The sequence below is a fragment of the Benincasa hispida genome, chromosome 9, assembly GCF_027475165.1.
Source record: "Benincasa hispida cultivar pf3 chromosome 9, pf3_genome.v1.1, whole genome shotgun sequence".
Lineage (NCBI taxonomy): Eukaryota > Viridiplantae > Streptophyta > Magnoliopsida > Cucurbitales > Cucurbitaceae > Benincasa > Benincasa hispida.
The window spans coordinates 78,150,696-78,174,017 of NC_143486.1; the positions used below are offsets into that span (position 1 = coordinate 78,150,696).

At 35.0% G+C, this 23,322-nt stretch overlaps 1 protein-coding gene across 3 annotated transcripts; it reads left to right on the forward strand.

The window, feature by feature from the left end:
* The first annotated feature begins 526 nt into the window (after positions 1–526).
* On the forward strand, positions 527–6,905 carry LOC120086719 (uncharacterized). Of its 3 annotated transcripts, none has more exons than XM_039043494.2 (7): positions 527–910; positions 1,176–1,546; positions 1,722–1,966; positions 2,135–2,895; positions 2,969–3,058; positions 4,825–5,595; positions 6,367–6,905. In XM_039043494.2, the coding sequence occupies exons 3-7, from the start codon at positions 1,858–1,860 to the stop codon at positions 6,433–6,435; spliced, it is 1,800 nt and encodes a 599-aa protein (XP_038899422.1). In that variant the 5' UTR covers positions 527–910; positions 1,176–1,546; positions 1,722–1,857; the 3' UTR covers positions 6,436–6,905. The 3 variants fall into 3 exon arrangements, with proteins under 3 accessions (XP_038899422.1, XP_038899423.1, XP_038899426.1); XM_039043498.2 differs by having other exon boundaries at positions 576–910; positions 1,099–1,546; XM_039043495.2 differs by lacking the exon at positions 1,176–1,546.
* Positions 6,906–23,322: the final 16,417 nt, after the last annotated feature.

Genomic DNA, 23,322 nt, shown 5'->3' on the forward strand with positions numbered 1-23,322 from the left:
GAGAGGTAGGTTTTGAAAGCTATATCTTTAATTCAACAATATCTATATATATAATTTTAATTTAATATAACATTGCATTAAAAAAATAAATATAATATCAGAGTACAAAAGATGAAGAAATGAAAAGTTTGTCTGATACTCGTTTCACTTTTCACATCATATTTTTTGTTGTTAAATTAAATTACAAAGAGAAGAAAAGACTCAAAGTAAAGAGAAATACACTAGTTCTTATTTCTGTTATTTGTTTTAAATTATTATGAATCAATTTAAAAATAATATTTTATTCAAAATTAATCAATAGATAGAGTTTCAAAACTTGGGTAAGATTTGATTTAGAAAGATTTGTTTAAAGTAGATTACAAGATAAAATACTTGATACTGTATAAACAATAATAATGACTTTGTCAAAAAAAAAAAGGAAAAACAAATTCAAAAAAAAGAAAAAAATTATCTCGTTTAATTTGGAATTAAGAATAATAATGAAAATTGAGTGTATATAAATTAAGTTCGTAGCTTAGGGAAGGTTGAGTAATTGGTTTTTAATATTTAAAGGAAAAAGGATATTATTTTCTCCTGTGAAGAGTGCCGTTCTTGGTCGCATGTTACATTTTCCAGTATCAATCTCCTTCTATTCGCTTCTTCCAATTCCGTCTTCGTTCTCGTCGTCTCTCGCATGGCGGACCTTTACCAATAAGCAGAAGCTCAATTCCCATTCATTTTCCGGCCAGAATTCAATCCCCATTTCCCCCCAAACTTCTCCTCCGATTTCTCATTCTATCTGCTCTCTTCTCCTACTCCCAACCTTATTGCATTCTTCTCACACGCATTGCTTTCATACACCCTACCCTTCATCACTTACCCAAACTCCTTTTCTTTTCCCTTCCTTCCATTTCCAATCGCTACTCTGAAGGTCAGTCTTCTTCCTTAATCCCTCCTTCCCTATTGCTTATTTGCTAGGATTTACTTTGGTTTATTTCGTTTTTGAGATTGCTGTTTATGATTATTGGTTCTGGAATCGAAGTTTATGTTAGGTATCATGCTCTAGGGTTTCATTTTTTGCACTTCTGTTGTTTTTTCTGATGTTTTACTCCACTTTAGGGGTCTTCTGATTGAATTGTTTGTGGGGTTTCAAGTGTTGCTTCGAAATTCTGAGTCTTCTTCCTCTGTCTACGTAGATATGATCTTCATTCCTATCTCTACCGCCCTTTTACGCTGAGATGAGGGGCTTCTGAGTTATTCACACTTGCTTCCAATTCGTTATTTGGGGGAAGATGGATGAGGGAAAGAGAGTTGCTCTTCTTCCTTCCGTTGCATTTCCTTTCAAATAGTTTTTATATCATTGCCATTGCGTTCTTCTGCGGCCAGGCTTCAAACTTTGCGATTACCACTTCTAGTGTAGGAGGTTTCAAGCAATATTGTTATTGTGAGTCAGAGCTCAGTAATGATTTCACTGTCATGCATGGATATGTTCAGTGATTATGATTTATAGGGTGGATTTTATTGTCGGTGGAGAATAATTCTGCAAGACAAGGGGTGGAGTTTGCAGGTCTGTTGATGAGGATTAAAATTTTTATTTAGGTCGAGTCAAATCTTTCCTTTCCATCCTTCATAGAAAATTGTGATATTGGCATCCGTCCTACTAGTTTTTTCTTTTCTTTCTTTCTTTTTTTTTTTTTTGTCTAACTCTTTTATTTCATTGATGCCTTTATAAACATTTATAGCACTTTCGTGCTCTTCCGCGGGCATTAGGAAGGACTAGTACCTTGGTGGTGTTTTGTCTTAATCATTATTCAAAGAATGTGGTAAAGGATGCAAGAAGTGTTATGCTGTTATGTTTGATCATGTTTAATACTCATTATGGAAAGAAGTGAACCTACATTAGTTCCAGAGTGGCTGAGAAGTTCTGGAAGTCTTTCTGGGAGTGGAATTTCAGCTCAACAATTTGCATCGTCTTCTTCTCACTCAGGTATTTTATAGTTTATTATATGTTGGACACCAACCTATTCAATTTCAATACTCTCTTATTTTTATTTTAATGATTATATGGTTGAATTTCTTTTCTTCCATTGTGGTGCCCACTTCCCATCACTATTTCATTACATTCAGTGATTTGGTATTACTCATTGTTTACTAGATATTTCTTCTCAAGCTCATTACTCAAGGAGTAGAACTTCAAAGAGCATTAGCGATATAGATAAACCACATTTTGATTTCTTGGATTGGTCATCTTCATCAAGCTCGAGGAGGAGTTCTAGTAATGGATCTGGAAAGAATGCTTACAGTAGTTTCAATAGGAATCATCGTGATAGAGACCGTGACAAGGAGAAAGAAATGTCAAATCTTGGGGACCCCTGGGGCTATGACTTTTCTAGCCCTCTGGTAAACATATTTTCCAGTAGAGTTGAGAAGGAAACTTTGCGGCGTTCTCACTCAATGGTATCTAGGAAGCAAGGTGATTTATTTCCTCAAAGAGGTGCTGTCGACTTGAAAAGTGAAGGCTATAATCATAAGGTTAACAGTAATGGCTTTCACTCAGGAAGTACAATTAACGGTATCACTGATAAGGCTGTTTTTGACAAGGATTTTCCATCACTTGGATCAGAAGAAAGGCAAGGAGCACCAGATGTAGGAAGAGTATCATCTCCTGGCTTGACCACATCTGTTCAGAGCTTGCCTATGGGAAGTTCAACTTTTATTGGCCGGGAGGGATGGACATCAGCTCTGGCTGAGGTGCCAACTATCCTCACAGGCAGTCTGGCTGCTCCATCATCTGTTCAACCGACTGTTGCTGCCACTTCTGGGTTGGGGTCCCCAAATGCAACAACTCCACGCAAGATGGCTGAAGCTTTAACACAGGCACCAACAAGAGCGCGTGTTGCTTCTCAGTCAACTGAGGTAGTAACTTTTCTTTAAAATGTCTGTAGAAAACATTTAATGCTGTTGATATAATGCCATTCTTTGTTTGTAGTTATCTGTCAAGACACAGAGGCTTGAGGAATTGGCTATTAAGCAGTCCAGGCAATTAATCCCAGTAACACCTTCGATGCCTAAAGTTTCTGTAAGTTTTCTCCATTGTTTGACACTTTTTTTTTTTAAAAAAATAGTCCATGGAACGGAAATCTATATTTTTCTATATTCTTCTGTTTATCTTCTTTGTGTCTAATATTTTGTTTCATATCTTCTGCCAATTGTATTAGTGAAGAATTTGCTTGAGTGATGTTAAAGTTTTTAATCTATGGACAGAAGCTTTCTTTACGAATTGTTTGCATGTTATACTTCTTCTCATGGTAACCTTAGGTCCACTCAGTGTTTGGAGACAAAATATGGGTAAAATAATAATAGATAAAATGTGGGCTCATAGCTAAAAAAGTAATAGCTAAAACATGATGGCATGGTGTAGACAAATAAGTTCCAAATTTGGATATTCTGATGGCATGGTCACATAGGAGACAGGTTTTCTTATCTGTTCACCATTGGATTTACATAATTGAACCTTCATGGTCATGAGAACATGTTGGTTGCAAACTTGCAAGTGCGATGTTGTTCTTCTAGTTAGTGTTTGAGTTGGAAAAATTTGGTAATGAAGTGGAAATGAAACTAGTTCATTCTCATTGTTAAACATTATCATTTATGGTCTTATTTTACAGCTGAATATGGAAGATCTCGAACTGTGACTGTGTGACCACTTCTTAGGTGAACATCTTTTTTTAAGAAAAACCAAGTGTAAGACAATGGTTCTATAAGAAGTGATGCCAAGTTCAGAACAAAAATTGTAGATTCATAGCTAAAGCTGAATGAACAAGATTGAGAGTTGAGACACGTAAAAATGTTATTACTCACATGTAAGTTACTGAAAAAGATATATATACATGGGACCAGATATTGTAAAGTTTTCAGAATTGGAGCTCCATAATGAAGCCACAAAAGAAACATTTTCTCAAAGATGCGAGGTTCTTTGTAGGAGTCTCGGAAATTTTATCTATTTCTTAAATGCAAATCTCCCGTCAAACAGATCAATGGCATTTAACCACAATCTCACTAAACAGACTCCCTTGTTCTTTGACTTCCTGTTTGACTGCAATCCATTGGCCAGTACTGTAGCTAGGGACCTAAGGTCCGGAGGATTACCATACCTACAAATGGACAGTTTCCCCGTGCTCTTTTGATATTTGATTTCATTCTCCTTTAATTGCAAAGCCTACCTTCATTGTACTCTATTTTGTCGTGTCAGTTGACTCAGTTCCATTTTGAGCAATACTGATTGCATTGTTCTGTATAATCCGATAGACTGATACACTCCGTTTTAAATTCTGATTTAGGACTTTTCTTTTCCGAGTCTTTTTTAAGAGTTGAAGGGGAACAATTGATTTCTGAACATCTTGGTTCCAAAGTATCTTTCATGGTCATCATATCAAATTATTCATCCTTATGGACTCTTAGACACAGTTTTGTTTTTCGTTTTGTGTTGTTTTTGTAATTACAGTCTTGCTCCGATCCTCCAAAATTGGGAGGCCTGCCTTGATGCTTTAGTTTTTTAAGGGGAGGGGCTTCTTGCCCCTCTGCCCCGAGGCTGTTTTTTGTGATTAATACAAAGTCCCGTTTCTTATCAAAATAGAATCTTAGAGGAAAAGGTATTGGAAACTTAGTGGTGATTTTATTTTATTATTATTTTTTTTATTTTTAAATTTCATATGGAAAATATTTCTGAATAATATTCTCTGCAACCTTGTACATGTTGTAGAAGACAATTGTAATGAATACCTGAATGTGTTAGAGTGCGAAACTATACATTATCTCAAAGTTGTTGGCGCATTTTCTTCTCAGGTTCTTAATTCTTTTGAAAAATCTAAGTCCAAAGGAGCATCCAGACCTGCTGAAATGAATGTGCCTGGCAAGGGCGGTCAACAACAGCTCTCCCTGGTGCAACATAATAGTCAGCCTCTTCGAGGTGGACAAGTCAAGTCCGATTCTCCAAAGACCACTCATGGGAAATTTCTGGTTCTCAAACCAGTATGGGAGAATGGCGTGTTAAAGGATGGCTCAAATCCAATTAGTAATGTTAACAGTAGAACTGCAAATTGCCAACCTTCTTCTGTTGCCTCTTCAGCAACACCTAACACTTTAAGGAACCAAAACAACTTGAATCCTTCATCCTCTCTGGAGCGGAAGGTAGCTGCATTGGATCTGAAATCAGGATCCACTTTGGAAAAGAGACCCCCTTCTGCTCAATCGCAAAGCAGGAATGATTTCTTCAATCTCATAAAGAAAAAAACTTTGGTGAATGGTTCCACTTGTCTACAAGATTCAGGTATCTGCACATCTTCCATCAAGGAAAAATCTGGGATAGTGAACGGGGAAGTAGTTAGTGCTGCAGTGCATCCTTCTACTGTTACTGATGATGAGGTAGCTAGCAATGGCGATACCACTGAAGAGGTTCAGAGGTTTTCTGAGGTTGTGAATAAGAGTTTGAGCCCTAACAAAGCATTATGTACAGATGAGGAAGAGGCTGCATTTCTTCGTTCTCTTGGATGGGAAGAAAATTCAGGAGAGGATGAAGGACTAACGGAGGAGGAGATTAATGCTTTTTATCAGCAGGTTGGGTGCTTGCTTCCTATCTTTTCATTAAAATTCTTGCATTCTGCATTACTTGTTTATCATTATTTGATTTCAATGTCTGTTTTCTTATTGAAAGAAACGTTAATGCCAGTATCCAGGAATAAGTCTGATCTTTCTTTTATAGACCTCCTGTTTTTTAATGCTTAATTGTGTTGAGAACTTGCTGGTCAATAATATGCATGGTCCCAGCTTGAACTTAAATTATGTCCCTCGAACAGGCCTGCATAACCATAAGCCCGATCAGTTGTCAACAGGACAAGATATAAGCCCAGAGTCCCTGGAAATCGTGGCATCAATTCTTGTGTTTACTAGCCTAAGAAATAAAGTATAATTGGTTTCCCAACGTTAAAAATATTCTAGATGGTATATGCTTTTTATTTAGCTGTTTGAAGAGACTAGTTAAGGTAGTTATAAGCTAGCTTGGATATTGGATGGACGCTGTGATTATCAAAAGGGAAAATAAATCACGAGTTTGTAACCTTGACCTACTAGTTATGCATGAGACAGGAGAAATCAAAACTTACATTGTCACTTCATTCATTTATTTTTCCCGTTTCATTCTCGAGGGTACAAGGGTCCACCGTTTCAACATCTGTTCATAAGGATAATTATGATTGAATCAACAATATCTAGTAATGCAATGAAATTTGACATTAGGCGAATTGCTACAGTAAAGATAATGTAAGAACTCAATTGTATTTATACAACATATTTCCGGTACTTGATATTCATTCAATTGTTTTGTTGCAGTACATGAAGCTGAAGCCATCTTTGAAGCCAATCAGATGTAAGTTACCAGAGCCCTCCAGTGCTGTCTGAATCATCTTTCCTGTGGGATCTTTGTCAGTTTAGACTCATCAGACTTGGTGATCCCGAATGCCTAATATCAACTTGTTTTTGTGGTAAGTTGTCTAGGGTTTCTTCCCATTTTTCTTTTAGTAGAGTAAAAAAAAAAAAAAAAAAGTTGACAATGTTGGGCAGGAAGCAGAGACTAGAGAGTGAGTGTTGTTTTGGCAAAGTGCAATAAGTCAATAGGTAACGAAGTCTCTGCTTGCATACAAGTTTACATCTTGATTTTTTTTCCCCCTTACTTTTTCGTTTTTCTGAAGGACAGTTAGGAAGGGGTCGGATAGGTGCTGTACTTTTGTTTGCAATTGCAACTGAAGATGGTACTGCAATTTGCATATTTACAATATTTGGGCCCTTTTTGTTAATCTTTAAGATTGATCCTTAAAAAGGCCTGCTTTGCTTTTCATGAGTTTAAAGAAGGAAAAAAAAATTAATTTTGACCCTTAGTTTTATTCTATGCCTTTTTTTTTTTTTATAATTAATTTATACTTACTTTATATCTTATAAGCATTTTTCTTTCTATTACGTGGCTTTTCATCCTTTTTCTAGTTTCCTTTCTTGGTTCTATTTCTCCAGAGAAGTTGTCCATTAAAAACCTCACCATCGACCTTAAACAGAGGAATTGGACTAGAGAGTTAATTGTTTAAGAAAGCAATCAAATTTGGGTGCATTAATTTACCGAGTGTTCTTTTACTATATTGTGCTTGGGAAATTTCAATATATTCAAAACTGAATATATTAAAATTTCAGCAAGGAAATTCAGTAGACCTTGAATGCTCATGTCGATCATTTCTTCAAGTTCTTATTGTGCGTGTAATAGTAAAACGGAAAAGCAAAAATATCGTGCTTCTATTTTTTTGGAATATTCTTCCTCTTCAAGCTGGTCATATTTTTCTCTTGGAGTTTCTTATGATTGTTCACCGTTGTTAGCCACTGCAGTCCGTCTTTCGCCGCTGTTGGTACAAGTTGGTTCATCTTTTTTCATTTTTTTTTGACACCGTCCAATCCAACGAGGAGCCCAGTCGTCGATCTACAAAACTCCAAAGTTCGGTGTCCATTTGACCAATGCATGAAGCTCACGTGCCGTCACAATCTCTCTGTCGTCTAAACCACACGCTGGCACGTGTAGTCACGTGTGCTACTTGTTTCGATTCGTCTTTTGTGGGTGTCATCGGAGTAGTTTCCTCTCTTTGGTGGTGTGTTTGTTTTGGTTATGTGCTTACTGTATGTGGTTCATTGAAGGAAAAATCTCTCCTAAAGTAGGGTTTGCTTCAACACAGTGTTCCTTTAGACTTTAATCAATATTTCTGTCCAATTTTTGAGGTAATGGCTGACAAGAAACCAATGGTCATGTTTGAGATGATTCCTATGGTGTCAAAAGTAACAGGACACAAGTTGAATAGATCAAATTACTATTTATGGAGATCAAATGTTCGCCACTTTGTTAGGAGCATTGAGATGGATGATCATATCATGGAAGAGCTACTATTGATTCTACTAAAAAGATTTGGTGGTGAAACGATTCAAAAATGCTTTTACAAATCAAGAATTCTATTGATCGTAAAATAGTTGAGTTTGTAAATCATTGCAAATCAGTCGAGGAACTATTGGAATATTTGGATTTTCTTTATTTTGGGAAACAGAACATTAATAGAATGTTTGTTTGTAAGACTATATCAACTTGATCGAGGAGAGATGAATGATGCCAATTAGCATTGATCTAAAAGTCTTAATGGCTCAATGTGAGAAGTTGTTTATCTATGAGTTGGTCTTGACCCTAAATATTAGATGGCCAAAGATCAAGTTTTATCAAGCTCAAACATAGAAGCTTATACTTAAATACTTTGTACAGAGAAGCCACAAGTAGTTATGTCATTGATTCTAGTAGTGTTTTGATTGGGCGCGCAAATGAGTTTAGAGGTAATGTGAGGTTGGATTATATAGCTCCAAAGGTTATCCAACAACCAACGATCAAATTTAGGAGATGTTGTTTGCTATTACTGCTGTAAACTTAGCCATACGAAACGTGACTGCAGAAAATTACTGAATAAGGATCAAAGGGTACCATCTACACATGTCGCTTCTACTCCTGATAATCTTGCAAGTCAATTACTATTTTTACAGAGGAGTTTGCTAAATTGCAACAATATCAAGAGTCTTTGATTACTTCATCTTCTACTCCTATTACTGCCATTGCAAAGATAGGTAACATCTCTAAATGCCTTCTTTCATCCACTTCGAAATGAGTCATTGACTCCGGTGGTATAGACTATATGACAAGTAACTCCATTTTGTTCTCCAACCTTTGTACATTTACCTCTTCACCTAATGTCACTATAGTTGATGGAACCTTCACTCCTGTTTCAGAATTGAGAACCATCCATCTTATTGAATCAACTTTTTTGTCCTCAGTTTTAAACTTACCATAATTCTCTGTCAATTTGATTTCGGTCAATAGGCTCACTCGTGATCTTCATTGTTGTGTTTTCTTTTCTCCTAGTTATTGCTTATTTTAGGATCTTACGATGAAGCAAACTATTGGTGTAGGGCGTAAATTTGGAGGTCTTTGCATATTTCAACCACAAATACCTACAACCATCGCATGCTCTAGCATGTCGTCTCCCTTTAAAGAACATTGTCATTTGGGTCATCCATCTATATTTGTGTTGAAGAGTCTTTGTACCCAGCTTCATTATTTGTCTTCTTTAGATTGTGAGTTATGTCAGTTTGCGAAATTTTATCGTTTGAGTTTGTATCCTCGAGTCAATAAACGAGCTAGCGCTCTATTTGAATGAGTTCATTATGATGTTTGGGGTTCATGTCCTATTGAGTCCAAAGGAGGGGGTTTCAGTATTTTGCTACATTGTTGATGACAATTCTCGTGTAAAGTGGTTATATTTAATGAAAAATCATTCTGAGTTACTTTCTCATTTTTGTAATTTTCATGCTGAAATTTGAACTCAGTTTAGTGGTGCTTTTAAAATTTTATGGAGCGATAATGTTAAAGAAATTTTCTCTTATGCACTTTAGTCTTATTTAGATGCCCACGACATTCTTCATCAGTCTTCTTGTGTCAATACTCCATCTCAAAATAAAGTTCTAGAACAAAAGAATCGTCATTTTCTTGAAAAAAGTTAGGGCCTTTATGTTTTAGATGCATGTTCCAAAAGTCTTTGGGGCCAATGTTATTTTCACAACCTATTTCTTAATAAATTGCAAGCCCTCTTCCAGTCTTGAGGGTGGGATATCATTTTGTACTTTATGCCCTAAAAAACATTTGTTTCCTATTCCACCCAAAGTATTTGGTTGTACTCGCTTTGTTCGAGATGTTCAACCTCAACATATCAAGTTAGATCCAAAGTCCTTAAAATGTATTTTTCTTGGTTATTCCCGTGTTAAAAAAGGGTATCGATGCTATTGTCCTAGTCCAAATAAATATCATGCCTCTCTTGATGTCATGTTCTTTGAACATTCCTTTTTCTTTTCCTCACCTTTAGTTTCTTCGAATAAGAGTCATGGGGAACTTAAGAAGTCAGAGGATGATTTTCTTGTCTATTTAATTGTTGCCCCTTCTAATTCTCTTCCCCAATCATCTCTTCCTGTGTCTATCGATATTCATCCACCCATAACTAAAGTCTATAATCAATGACAACCTCCTTCAGTTTCATGTCCTGTACCAAAGGTTTCTTTGTCTCCTTCAATTCCATGCCTTGTACCAGTGTCTTCTTCGTTATTGAATCCAGAAACGAGTGATAATATTCCTATTGCTCTTCGTAAATGTATACGTAAGTACGCTCATCCTATTTCCCCTTTTGTTTCATATAACCATTTGTCATCTTCTACATGTTCATTCATTGCATCCTTAGAGTCTGTATCCATCCCTAAAACTGTTCATAAATCTTGGTCTCATCTTGGTTGGTGTGATGAGAATTGTACTTGGGATTTAGTTTCTCCCCTGGTAGGAAAAAAGCCCATCGGCCGCCTTAGATGACAATTGTACTTGGGATTTAGTTTCTCTCCCGACAAGAAAGAAGCCCATCAAAAAGCTACACACAAACTTATGGCATTGACTATGCTGATATTTTTTCTCCATTAGCAAAAGTGACGTTTGTGAGGTTGTTTATTTCATTAGCTTCAATCAATCACTAGTCTTTACATCAGCTTAATATTAAAAATGCATTTCTTCATAGTATTCTTCAAAAGAGGTATGTATGGAGCAACCACCAAGTTTGTTGCTCAAGGGGAGAACATAAAGGTGTGTCTCCTTCGTAAATATTTGCATGGATTAAAGTAAAGTCCATGGGCTTGGTTTGACAAATTTAGTCAAGTAATCGAAAGCTTTGGGACATAGAAGAGCATGTCAGATGATTCGATCTTTATCAAGAGATCTGCGAGTGGTGTCATTCTGTTAGTTGTATATATTAATGATATTGTGATCATTGATGACAATGCTTTAGGTATCCCGTCCTTAAAGACCTTTCTCCATAGTCAATTCCATACAAAAGATTTGGACATGTTGAAATACTTTTTAGGAATTGAGGTAATAAGAAGAAAGAAAGGAATGCTATTATCACAGGTAAAGTATGTACTTGACTTGGTGATTGAAATAGGGAAGCTAGGGGGTCATGTAGTACCCCCATGATGCCCAACTTATAGCTCACAAAAGATGAGAATTGCTAAAAGATCCCGAAAGATATAGGAAGTTAGTGGGAAACCTAATTACCTTACATTGACTGACTCGACATAGCCTATTTAGTAAGTATTGTGAGTCAGTGTATCTCATGCTCTATAGTTGATTATTGGGCGATATTTGAACAAATTCCGTGTTATTTAAAGGTTGCTCTCGGGCGTGGTTTATTATATATGGATTATGGTTATACTAATATTGAATGTTTTTCAGACGCCAATCAAGCAGGATCTAAGGAACATAGAAGATCAACTTTAGGATATTGTGTTTTTGTTGGTGGTAATTTGATTTCTTGGAAGAGTAAGAAGCAAAATGTGGTGTCACGTTCAAGTGCGAAATCAGAATATAGAGCAAAGACACAATCTATGTGAATTGATTTGGATATATCAACTTCTTATTGAGTTGGGATTTGAAATCACCACATCGACAAAATTGTGGTGTGATAATCAAGCAACACTTGATATCACGTCTAATCAATGTTCCATGAGAGGACTAAATATATTGAAGTTGATTCCCATTTTATACGTGAGAAAATTTAAAGGTTTGGTATCTTCAAGATATCTAAAGACTAGAGAATAATGAGGAGATATATTCACGAAAGTATTCAATGGAACACATATATATTATCTATGTAACAAGTTGGGTATGATTAATATATATGCTCAATAGAGTGTTATAGTTCTAATATTAGAGATATTTTATTATTGTAAATATCTTTGTTATATTTTTTATTTATGGCTTTTCCTATGCTTTCTTTCTTTGGTCACTCTTGTACACATATATTTCTTTAGTGAATGGAATAAAGTATTCTGATTTTTTTCAAACCTAAGAGCTTTACAAATATTATTTTTGAATTTTGACTTTGTTTTTATTATTTATTAATTTTGACTGATATTCATTTAATGCGGGATATTTCAAATGAATGTAACCTTTGTTTTTGGGAGATTTTTGTTTATTTTCTTTCATATTCTCAGCTTAACATTAATATTTTTAGGTTGAATATATTGTTAATATATTGAAAAATGTAAATACACATCTCATATACCATGTTTGTTTTTTTTGGTGTGTTTACCAATATATAAAAAATGTGAATATGTAATGCATATATTGTTTGATACAAAAAGATATCAGATAAAAAGGAGGGATATGACCATGTAATTTCATGTCTAATATAAAATAGAGGTTTCATTATCATTTATATTAAATATGTAAACCAACATTTATGGTAGATTGAGGAGGTTTTTCTTATATTTGTTTGAGTGTTGGGTTTAAATGGGCTAGCGGTGGTTTCATCACACACATGGAGTTTCTTTTCTCTTACTTTTTCCAGATTTTGAAATGAAGAAATGGTACTTTCTGAATTTTTACACAAGCAAGACCATTTAGCAATGGTGTTGCAATTGAAGATAGGATTTGAGAAGCTCAAAAACTCTCTTCTTTGCCTAAATGTCTGCTTTCATGGAGAGTTTGAGGGAGAATATCAAATCTAGGAGGGTTTTTGAGGGATGATTTTCAAAATCTTTTTTTATTAGAATTTGGGCCTACATGAGAAAAAATTTGAATTTTCTTTTGAGTTTTTTCTTTTTGGGTTAATGTTTAGGTGGATTATGTAAATGCCCTATAATATTTGTGAAAAAAACTAGTCCACTTATGTAAAAAAAAAGGATATATAAACATTTGTGTAATACGAGCCTAATATTAGGATCATCTATGTAGAAACAATATAGAGCTAATAAGAGGAATAACAAAGTAGATGTTTCATTTTGAAAAATAGAAAAAAATGACCAGGATTTATTAGAAAAAAAGTATTAATTAATTAAAGTAAATAAAGATTTCAAATCATGACTACGTAGATTTATATATTATTATTATTATTAATAAAGTTGACCAATAAAGTAATTTTTTTTATAAAAATAATAGAAATCTTTCACAAATCTAAATTCTTAGATTTAAGTATGTCTAGAGATGTCCGTGGGCAAGGACAGACCCTCCATTCTCCATCCTTGCGAGTTTCTTTGTCGGGAACAGATAAGGATTGGGTTCCCCGTAGGAAAATTTTTTCCACTGTCTAGAGATGTCCGTGGGCAAGGACAGACCCTCCATTCTCCATCCTTGCGAGTTTCTTTGTCGGGAACAGACAAGGATCGGGTTCTCCGTAGGAAAATTTTTTCCACTATCATTTTTTTAACAATTTTTTTTTATTTCAATTAAATATATATTTTCAACCCTTCCTTAAATATATCTAATACAACTTTCATTTAAATAAAATATTATCAATTTTGGTAATAAATACAATAATACACATTCAATTTAAAAAGATATAGTTAAAATGCTAAATTCTCATAATTTTTATAAATTAAAATTTAACAATTAGAACATCTTATCTTAAATATTACAATATCTAAGGAATTAAAGTAATAAAGTTTTTAATCCTAATAATTAAAATCTCTAACATTATCCTAACAAAGTCTACATTATTAATATTAATATATATTTCCCCATTCCCCGTTTGGGGATTTCTGTGAGGCCCGACCCATGAGTTTTTTGGGCATGTTTAAGTATGTCTAACTAAGATCTCAAATTAAATTCTTTTTTTTTTTAAATCTTAAGTTAAATCGTTAAATCAGAATCCCTTTGGTAAAAAAAGATATAATCAAATAATTTAAATCTCAAATTGTATTGTAAATTTTAAAATCTAAAAACATGCTAATGTGAGATTATGTGCATTGGAGAACAAAAACCGTGTATTCAAAATGTGTAAAATGATAGTTTTTTCATATACTTTTCTTGTGAAAGTGAGTTCAGAGTAACATATTAGGAGATTAGTCCAGGCCAACAACAAATAATTTCTGTTGTTGGTTGGTTGTATAAAATCTTAATTAGCCCAATCACTGATTGTCATTTGTAAAATACAACTATTTTTTATTATTCCCTTATTGTCTCTAGATTTACTGTCTATAAAATTACTAAGGTCATATGTGCCTTCAATATGAAAAATACACAAAATTCATTTGCTCACTCATCTGTTCACTATCACGACCACCAATGCAGCTGCTGAACAGGCCGAGGAAACCTCAAGTAGTCACCCAGGATTACAGTAGGAGCCATTATTAATCCACAATATGAAGCGGTTAGTGGTTGATCAATTACTTCTTGATTGCTCTATAATTCAATGATACCTGAAATAGCTATACAAGTAATGGGCTATGAAATCTCAAAAGACCTATGGGAATGTAGCAGAGGAAGACTTTTTGAGGCAAGGAAACCTAAAAATGGAAGAATACCTAAGGGTTATGAAAAATCATGCTGATAACTTTGGTAAAATCCTGTCACTACAAGGGCACTAGTCTCACAGGTTGGGCTTAGAGGAAGAGTGTAATCCTGTAACAACTATTACAAATCAGACATCTCTTAGCTAGATATACAAACTGAACTACTTGTATTTTGTGAGGCAAAGCCCATTTCCCTACCATTTTCCCAAGAGCAAAGAATTCTTTTGACTTAGTCGTTATATCTAACTCTAACCCTTACGACAGAAAGGTGACATAGTAGGAGCTTTCAATCACTTTCTTATGCTTCAAAACTCAATTTAACACCAATGTGAAGGCCTAACGATCTGATAATGGTGGGGAATATATTAAAATACACAAAATATGTCATCAACTAGGAATGGAAACTTGACTTACATGTCCTTCATCAACTAGGAATGGAAACTCGGCTTACATGTCCTTATACTTCATCACAAAATGATCGGGCTGAACGTAAACATCCTCACATCGTAGAAGTTGGCCTAACTTTTCTAGCTCAAGCATCATTGCCCATTTATTTTTTGGTGGGATGGCTTTCAGACTGCCCTGTGGCTTAAATGGTCTTCCTACATCTACTCTTTAAGAAAAGTCTCCAACTGAAATATTATTAAGAAAATCCTTTGATGTCTCATCCTTGAAAACATTTGGGTGTGCATGTTATCCTTGTCTTCGATCCTACAATAAGAATAAATTCAACTATCGATCGGTGTACCTACTTAGGTCCAAGTTGGTCAAACAAAGGGTATAACTGCCTCAAATATGATGGAAAAGTGGTTATCACGACATGTTATATTCAATGAGGAATCTGATGGAAAAGTGTTATCTCACGACATGTTATATTCAATGAAGAGGACTTCCCTCTTACAAAGACCAGTGGCATTTCTTCTGCTTCCAATACTCACACTTCATTGTCTTCTAACTCTGTATGCTCTTCTATACAAGTACCTATACAAGCTGTAACACCGTCTCAGAGAGCTCCATCAAACCCATCCTCACCTACAAGTCCTATACTCAGTCATAAACAACTCAGCCCACTAACTATTCCACCCACCATTTCTATCAACTCACCCACCCCTCCCACCTCCGTATCTCCTCACTGATCTAACCTCTCCTTACCAACATCTCAAAGCCCCTACAACCAGCAACATCAGTTCTCTTTCACATCCCTAGTGCATCATCCAAACCTCGATACACCAACAGACTGCTCGTCTACCTGTCAATACTACACATGTATCCCCACGCCTCCTCCTCCACCAGGAAACAACCATACCTACTTGGGTAATTGATACTCTCAAAACGCCACAGTGGAAGGATGCCATGGAACAAGAATATGTTGCTAGAAAAATCAAACTTTGCAGCTAGTCCCTCCATCCCCATCCATGAATGTTATAGGAAACCGGTGGATCTATAGAATCAAGAGCAATGCAGATAGTATAATTGTTAAACCAACCACTATACGTATCATTTTAAGCATTGCAGTGTCACAAGGTTGAATAATGAGACAGTTGGATTTCAACAATGCATTCCTAAATGGTAAATTGGATGAAACAGTTTATATGCAACAACCACCCAGATTTGTCAATCTAAACTTCCCAGATTATGTCTTGTAAGCTCAACAAGGCCATTTACGGTCTCAAACAAGTCAAGTCCCGAAAGCATAGAATAACACCCTAACACAGATTCTAATCAATTGGAGCTTCTACAATTCACGATCAGACTCTTACTTGTTCATCTACAAAACGAGGTCAGCCATTATTTTGTTACTAGTATATGTCGATATGTAATCATCACTGGGAATGATGCGTGCAAAATAGTGCAGCTTCTTGACTCTCAATACTCTTTGAAAGACTTGGGGTCCCGAAACTACTTTATAGACATTTAGGTACATTATTTGGAATCAGGAATTATGTTAAATCAAGAAAAATATGTTGCTGATCTACTTAGCAAGCTTGAATTTAGTGATGCAAGTTCCACACCCATACCCCCTGTCCTTGGCAAAAACATATTTGCTTTGGATGGGTCTCTTTTGGAAAATCCACTATTGTACAGAAGCACAATCGGGGCACTTCAGTATCTAACCACAACTCGACCTGATATATCCTTTGCAGTCAATCTCCAACCACAACACATTGGCAAGCAGTGAAACGAGTGCTACGGTACATCAAAGGCACTCAGCACCATGGGCTTTTATTTTAACCCAACATACTCTAATGGCGATTGGGCTGCCAACGTTGATGATAGACTTTCAGTTGCAGCTTATTGTGTGTTCCTTGGGGGCAATCTAGTGTCTTGGTCATAAAAAAATAAAGTTTTGTAGCATGCTCAAGCACTAAATCTAAGTATAGAGCCCTTGTCCATGCCTCAACTAAATTGATTTGGATAAATCAATTACCCTACCCCACTAGTGTTATGGTGTGACAATGTCAGTGCCAAGGCTCTAGCTCGTGTTTCATGCCCGAACCAAGCATATCGAGATTGATATACACTTTGTATGCGATCAAGTCCTTGTCGGTATGTTCCATCTGCAAATCGCTCACTGACACGCAATTCTTCAACCCTCTCGTTTGAGGGAGGATATTAGGAGACCAACCCAGGCCTAACAACAAATCAAGACAATAAAAGAAAATGAGAAAAGAAAGGACCAACCGTGCATCACCCAAATAATTTTTGTAGCTAGTTGGTTATATAAAATCTTAATTAGCCGAGTCACTGATTGTCATCTGTAAAATACAACTATTTTTTATTATTTCCTTATTGTCCCTGGTCTAGGGTCCACTATATATAAAATTACTAAGGCCATATGTGCCTTCAATATGAAAAATACAAATACACAAAATTCCTCTTCTCAATTTCTAAGCTTTCTTCCTTCTTATTTTAACAAACCTATACTTTGTCCCCATTTGTTTAATATTATAAAAAAAACATAATTCGTAAATTCACGCCCAAACTATTATCAATTTGTCACATTTTACTTATTCTCATGGAAACATGAAAAAATGAATCATATAAATGAAAAATTAAAAGAAGAAACAAAAAATTAGTTAAAATGGTTAAATTATGTACCTTGATCTTTCACCCGACGACACAATAAAACCTTGATTTAGATTCTCATCCAAGGTAGTTAAATTAGAGGAATTAATTTTCATATTGAAATTAGGAGGAATTCTTTTTGAGGTGATGAATAAGTCAGAATCTAGTAAAGAGAATATTAAAAAAAATTGAAAGATAAATGTTGATTTTTCTAAAACAAAAATTTATGATAAATATTGAATTTAAAGTATAAAATTGGATAGATTGTAATATTGAATTTAAAATATAAAATTGGATAGATTGTATAGGAAAAGTGTTTAAATATATCAAAGATTAATCACGTCAAATGCTTTCCAGATTTTCAACAAGAGCAATGATGGAAATTAAAAAATACATGTGATTCATGCTCATATCATCTTGCCATAAATCAAATGGTTTTCTATTTTTTAGATTGCGGATACTTTTTTGCCATACATCTAAATTTTCCTATGTATATTTTGATTTGGGCCTGACTTGAGTTAACCCTCTCCCCTAGGCCCAAAATGGTTATATTTGGCTCAATATTTGTTATTATTATTTTTTTTCACACATTTCATGTCATACCATTAGGCTCAAAATCGCCCCTAATATAATTGATTTTATTTTAAGTTATTTAAATTAAATTTATTATTGAATTTTCAAATTGAAGAAACATTATGGTGGAATATTTAAATTTAGTAAGATATCAAAATTTCAACTTAAAATTGAGTTTAGTATCTCAAATTTTAAATCTATGTCGAATATATTTTTAAATTTTAATTTTTGGATAAATCCAATTCTTTGATGTTTAGTATAAAAGATATTTTGATATTAAAATACATCTCAAATATTACATGTATTATGGAACCTAATTTCAAAAACCATTTTCTAACGTCAACTTGTTAATTATATCTTGCAAATTTGTTAATAATGGACTACAATCATACTATTGGCTGTCAATGTATCTAAAAGGCTTCCAAGCAGTTGCAACTCAAGCACAAATAGTGTAGAGATGAGTGAGACAGGCCGCCAAGGCCATCAATAATGGAGCAAAAGATTATTCGTTAAAACTTTACCCACCTTTAGCAAAACTACAAAAGATTAGTGATTTAGCATTAGCCTTGTACTGGAGGCTTTCACATAAAATGATAGCTCTAAAAATACGAGTGCACATGTATCAAACAACTCATAGATTAGTTTAATAAATACCAAATCAACCATTAATTCAGTCGTACACCTCGATGAAGAGGAGGAAGCGACCGTTGAAGTGAAACAGTGGTAGCATGGAAATTCACGAGTCTTTCGACTTCAATTTGGGCTGAAAAACTAGGCTTAGCGTTTCTTGAATAAATACTGAATGTTCATTGAATTTGGTATTAACTTTTTTTTAACTTATCCATGATATTTAATAAAAAATAATTACGGGCCTGGGATATTGATCAGGCCTACATTTTCCAATCTTCCCACTCACTCATAGTACCCCTTGGAGCCCAAACCCACAACTCAAGGTGGGAGTATAAGAAAGAGATTTCACTTCCTAAACTAAGTAATGTGAGATTCTCAAAATGCCTTTTTTCCATTTAACACTTGAAATTTTCACTAACAATTCTCCACTTAAAAATTTTAAAACATAAGATTTTTTTTTTTTTCATTGAGCAATATCAGTCTATAAAATACTGTGCAAAAATAAAGGTGTCTTACGACTTGAACCTTTATATAGTGTAGATGATCCAGAAAATACTAGAGTAACTCTTGGTTTTGAACTCTATCTCTAACAACATCTCACACACAACGTTATAGTTCAAAAGCCCATGCTTTAAGACCTAGCACGTATATCCCAGTTTAGTGAACGCTTTAAAAAATTTGTCTAAAACTCCATATGAAGTGACCCCCACTTCTACATTCACATAGGTGAGTCTATCAAAAGTAGTCTTGTAGCTAGGTACCCTACTTGACATCAAGTATAGATCTTATTAAGAACTAAGTTCAACTTTTCTTACACTTCAGGATATCATGCTCAGACTCTAGGTTATGGGAAGGGAACTCTGTGTTCATTTTAGCATGATTCACTTTAACATTTGTGATTAGTTATTATCCATTGAATCTGTTTCTTGGGGTCTCCATTCTATAGGTTGGGTATTCCTCATAGTGATTCATCTCTCTATAGGCATGAGTCCCATACTTTCTAAGGTTTTAAAAACATTCTCTTTGGCCAGTCCTTTCGTCAAAGAATCAGCCAAGTTTTCATCAATTCATATATGATCCACTCTAATTGCATCAATAATGAGGAACTCTCTGATGGTATTGCGCTTACGACGCATTTGTCATCTCTTTCCATTGTAATAACGGTTCTGAATTTTTGCGATTGCTGTAGTACTATCATAATGAATCAATATGGTTGGCACCGACTTTTTCCATAAGGGAATCTCTAATAGTAGACTTCTAAGTTAACCTGCTTCTTCACTAGCCATTGCTAGTCCTATCATTTCTGACTCCATCTTAGATTGGGCTAAAATAATCTATTTCTTGGACTTCCAAGAGACAGCTCTGCCTACTATATTAAAGATATAGCCAATTGTAGCCCTTGAATCATCTGAGAGGGAGTCATAGTCAACATCATTGAACCCTTCAAGGACAGTGGGAAACTTCTGAAAAAAGTAACCCTAAGTTTTGGGTTTTCTTTAAGTATCTCATAACCCTTTCTATAACATTCTAATGCTCTATACTAGGTCTGTTTGTAAACCTACAAAGTAATTCTACAACATAAGCTATATCAGGCCTAGTATAGTCAGCAACGTATCTAAAACTACCTATGATGCTCGTATACTCAGTTTGATTAACAATGTCACTAGTGTTCTTGAATAGCACTAGGGTCATAAGGAGTACACGCTGGTTTACATTCAAAGTAATTATATTTCTTTAGAATCTTTTCTACATGGTGAGATTGATCTAAAGAAATTCACTCTTCAGACCTAGTCACTTTTATGCGTAAGATTATATTCCCTTTTCCTAAGTCTTTCAATCGAAGTTTGCACTCAACATAGATTTTACATCATTTATGACGTGCAAGTTCGACCCAAATATTAATAAGTCATCTACATACAGACACAGGGATAGTGCAAAGATTGTTTCAAACTTGTTAGATGCATTTGTCACTTTCATTAACCTTAAAACCTTTATATAAGATTAGGTTATCAAATTTTCCATGCCATTGCTTAGGAGCTTGTTTTTTTTACCATAAAGAGATTTGTCTTGTTAGGGTTGATGTCTTAAACTTTCGTTGGGTCCTGTAGTTTGTAAACACCTATATTGAACAAATGCTTATATTGTAATAATATGAGATATTTTCTTCACTATTGTCTATGAAACATGAGATGTTTTAATTGCTTTACCACAAACCAATAAACTAAGATCCATGGTTATCGTTGTAACTTAAGCTTGTATGTGGAGACATACAAGTGGATCATGCTTTAAGTGATAACCAAAATGGTTTGTAGTATATGGATATAGAAGGGAAACCTTATCCTTGTGACATTATGGATGCGACCCGTTTTGTAGATAGTTATAAGTGTTGTGACGTGCTATAGATGGTCTGATCCTAATCATTCATGTAGAGACATATGAGTGGAGGTGTCCTATACAAAGGATTTTGTATAAGACTTGACCACGAAGTGCATAGTCTCGTTATATAACATTGTTCATGATAGAGACTTAACTTCACTAGAATGACCATAGGTAACATGCCCTTAATCCTGAGTGAGTTGGGAACTCCTGCTTTTGAGGGCGGTCCTTTGATTTGCATGGGTGTGAGTGGCCAAATTGCCGATTTAAACCTACCACTTTGGGGATTCGTCTGATTGGGGAGCTGGGAACTCAGCTATACAAGATGGAATTCACTCTTTCCCTGAAGTAGGGGTAAGTAGATAGATTGCTCCCTTAAGAATTGATTTTGAAGCTTGAACGATGTGGCGCCACACATCTTCTCATGGCTAGAGAGGTGTCCACTCATAGTAGGGCTATAAGATATTGTTCATTAGAGGGATCAATGATACTTAAGGAGTTAGATGTAACTACAGGGGCAAAATGGTAAATTGACCCAACTATACTTACGAGCATCTGTTAAGGGTTATTGTATTGTTGACTTGTTATATCCGATGGACACAGAAATATATCTGTGGTGAGAAGAGTGCAACTGACGGTCTTTAGTGGAGTGTTCGACAGTTAACGAATGATGGATCTCGTGGCTAAAGAGTTTAGTCAGCTATTCACATACCGTTGGAGCTTCAAGCTACAGGTCCGTAAGGTCCCTTTGGTAGTTCAATGGATGCAAGTTGAGAATCAGTTTTTGGGTCAGTTTGAAGTGTTCAAATTGACAAGAGGGAGTTTGATTATATATGATATGATTAAACTGGTTCAATTATATATGATATAGTTGACATGATGTATGAGATACATTAATTGAAGGAAATGATATAAATATGATTTATATCAAGTAAAGGAGAAAAGGACTATGGTTTAAATATTGCATATGATGTGATATTAAAACTATAGGTTATAAACATTATATGATAAGTTAGTTATTATATTTATTTATAATTAAAACAATTATGAGATAATTGTTGGTGGTTTCACCATACCCGTACGTGAAAGTGGGAGGTTGTATTCAGTTTTCATAACTGAAGGATAAAATGATAAATATTTTCATTTTGGAAAAGAATTGTACACTGCTTATCGTTTAGCTCACGAGAGACTACACAACAGTTCAAAGTGTTTGTCTAAACGATCGTGTACACGTGCATTTGTCTAAACGATCGTGCTGTATTTTAATAAGCGATCGCCTGTCTAAGCAAACTTCTCTAAACGATCGTGCAAATGATCAACCTGATTTCCTAAACGATAATGTACCTTTACTAAATGATCAAGCACAAGTCTATACGATAGACACGAACTTCTCCCACTTGCTTGGTCATTGAATCTCTTAATCATGGACTATAAAGCCCTCATGTTGTTCCATATAAATCTCTTCTTCAAGTTCATCATTTAGAAGTGGTCTTTACATCTATCTGAGGTTACTTAGGACAGCTAGAGAAAACAATACACAGATTGAGGTAATTCTAGTGACTGGGGAGAAGGTGTCAAAGAATTATATGTTTTCTCTTTGTCTAAAGCCTTTGCTACTAACCTACCTTTAAACATGTCAGCCGTTCCATCATATTTAAGCTTCTTCCTTATGATCCATTTGCAACCTATTGCTTTGCAACCAGGGGTAGGTCTACCAAATAGCAAGTTCTTTTTTGACTCAAGAGAGTCCATTTTATCATTTATAACTTATTGCCATAAGTTGGAATCTATAGAGGACAAGACTTCTTTTAGATCTTTAGGGTCTTCTTCTACGTTATAGGTCTGGAAGTCATCCCCAAATCCTTGATGGTTCTAGTTCTTTTTCTTATTCTAAGTTCTGGGTCGGCCTCCTCTATAAAGGTAGGATTTCTATCTAGGGTTATACTACTAGATCTTGAGCCCCCACTATTTCTCGATTTAAAGAGAAATCTATCCTCAAAGAAGTCAGCATCATTTGACTCAATGATCACTTGGTTTACTAGGTCATAGAACTAGTAGGCTTTACTATTTATGACATAGCCTATAAAGACACACTCATAGGCTCTACTAGCAAGCTCTCTTGTTTTAAGGTTTGGAATTCTTACAAAGGCTAGGCAGGTCCAAGTTCTAAAGTATGACAAGTTTGGTTTCTTATTCATGAGGACTTCGTAAGGTGAAGTTGTGTTTTTAGATTTTGGTATCCTATTTAGGGCA

Excerpts from the sequence above, each read along its gene's own strand:
- LOC120086719 (XM_039043494.2), top strand. The coding sequence starts at position 1,858 with ATGGAAAGAAGTGAACCTACATTAGTTCCAGAGTGGCTGAGAAGTTCT. Across the intron at positions 2,896-2,968 it reads TTGCTTCTCAGTCAACTGAG|TTATCTGTCAAGACACAGAG; the intron begins GTAGTAACTTTT and ends CTTTGTTTGTAG. Across the intron at positions 5,596-6,366 it reads TTAATGCTTTTTATCAGCAG|TACATGAAGCTGAAGCCATC; the intron begins GTTGGGTGCTTG and ends GTTTTGTTGCAG.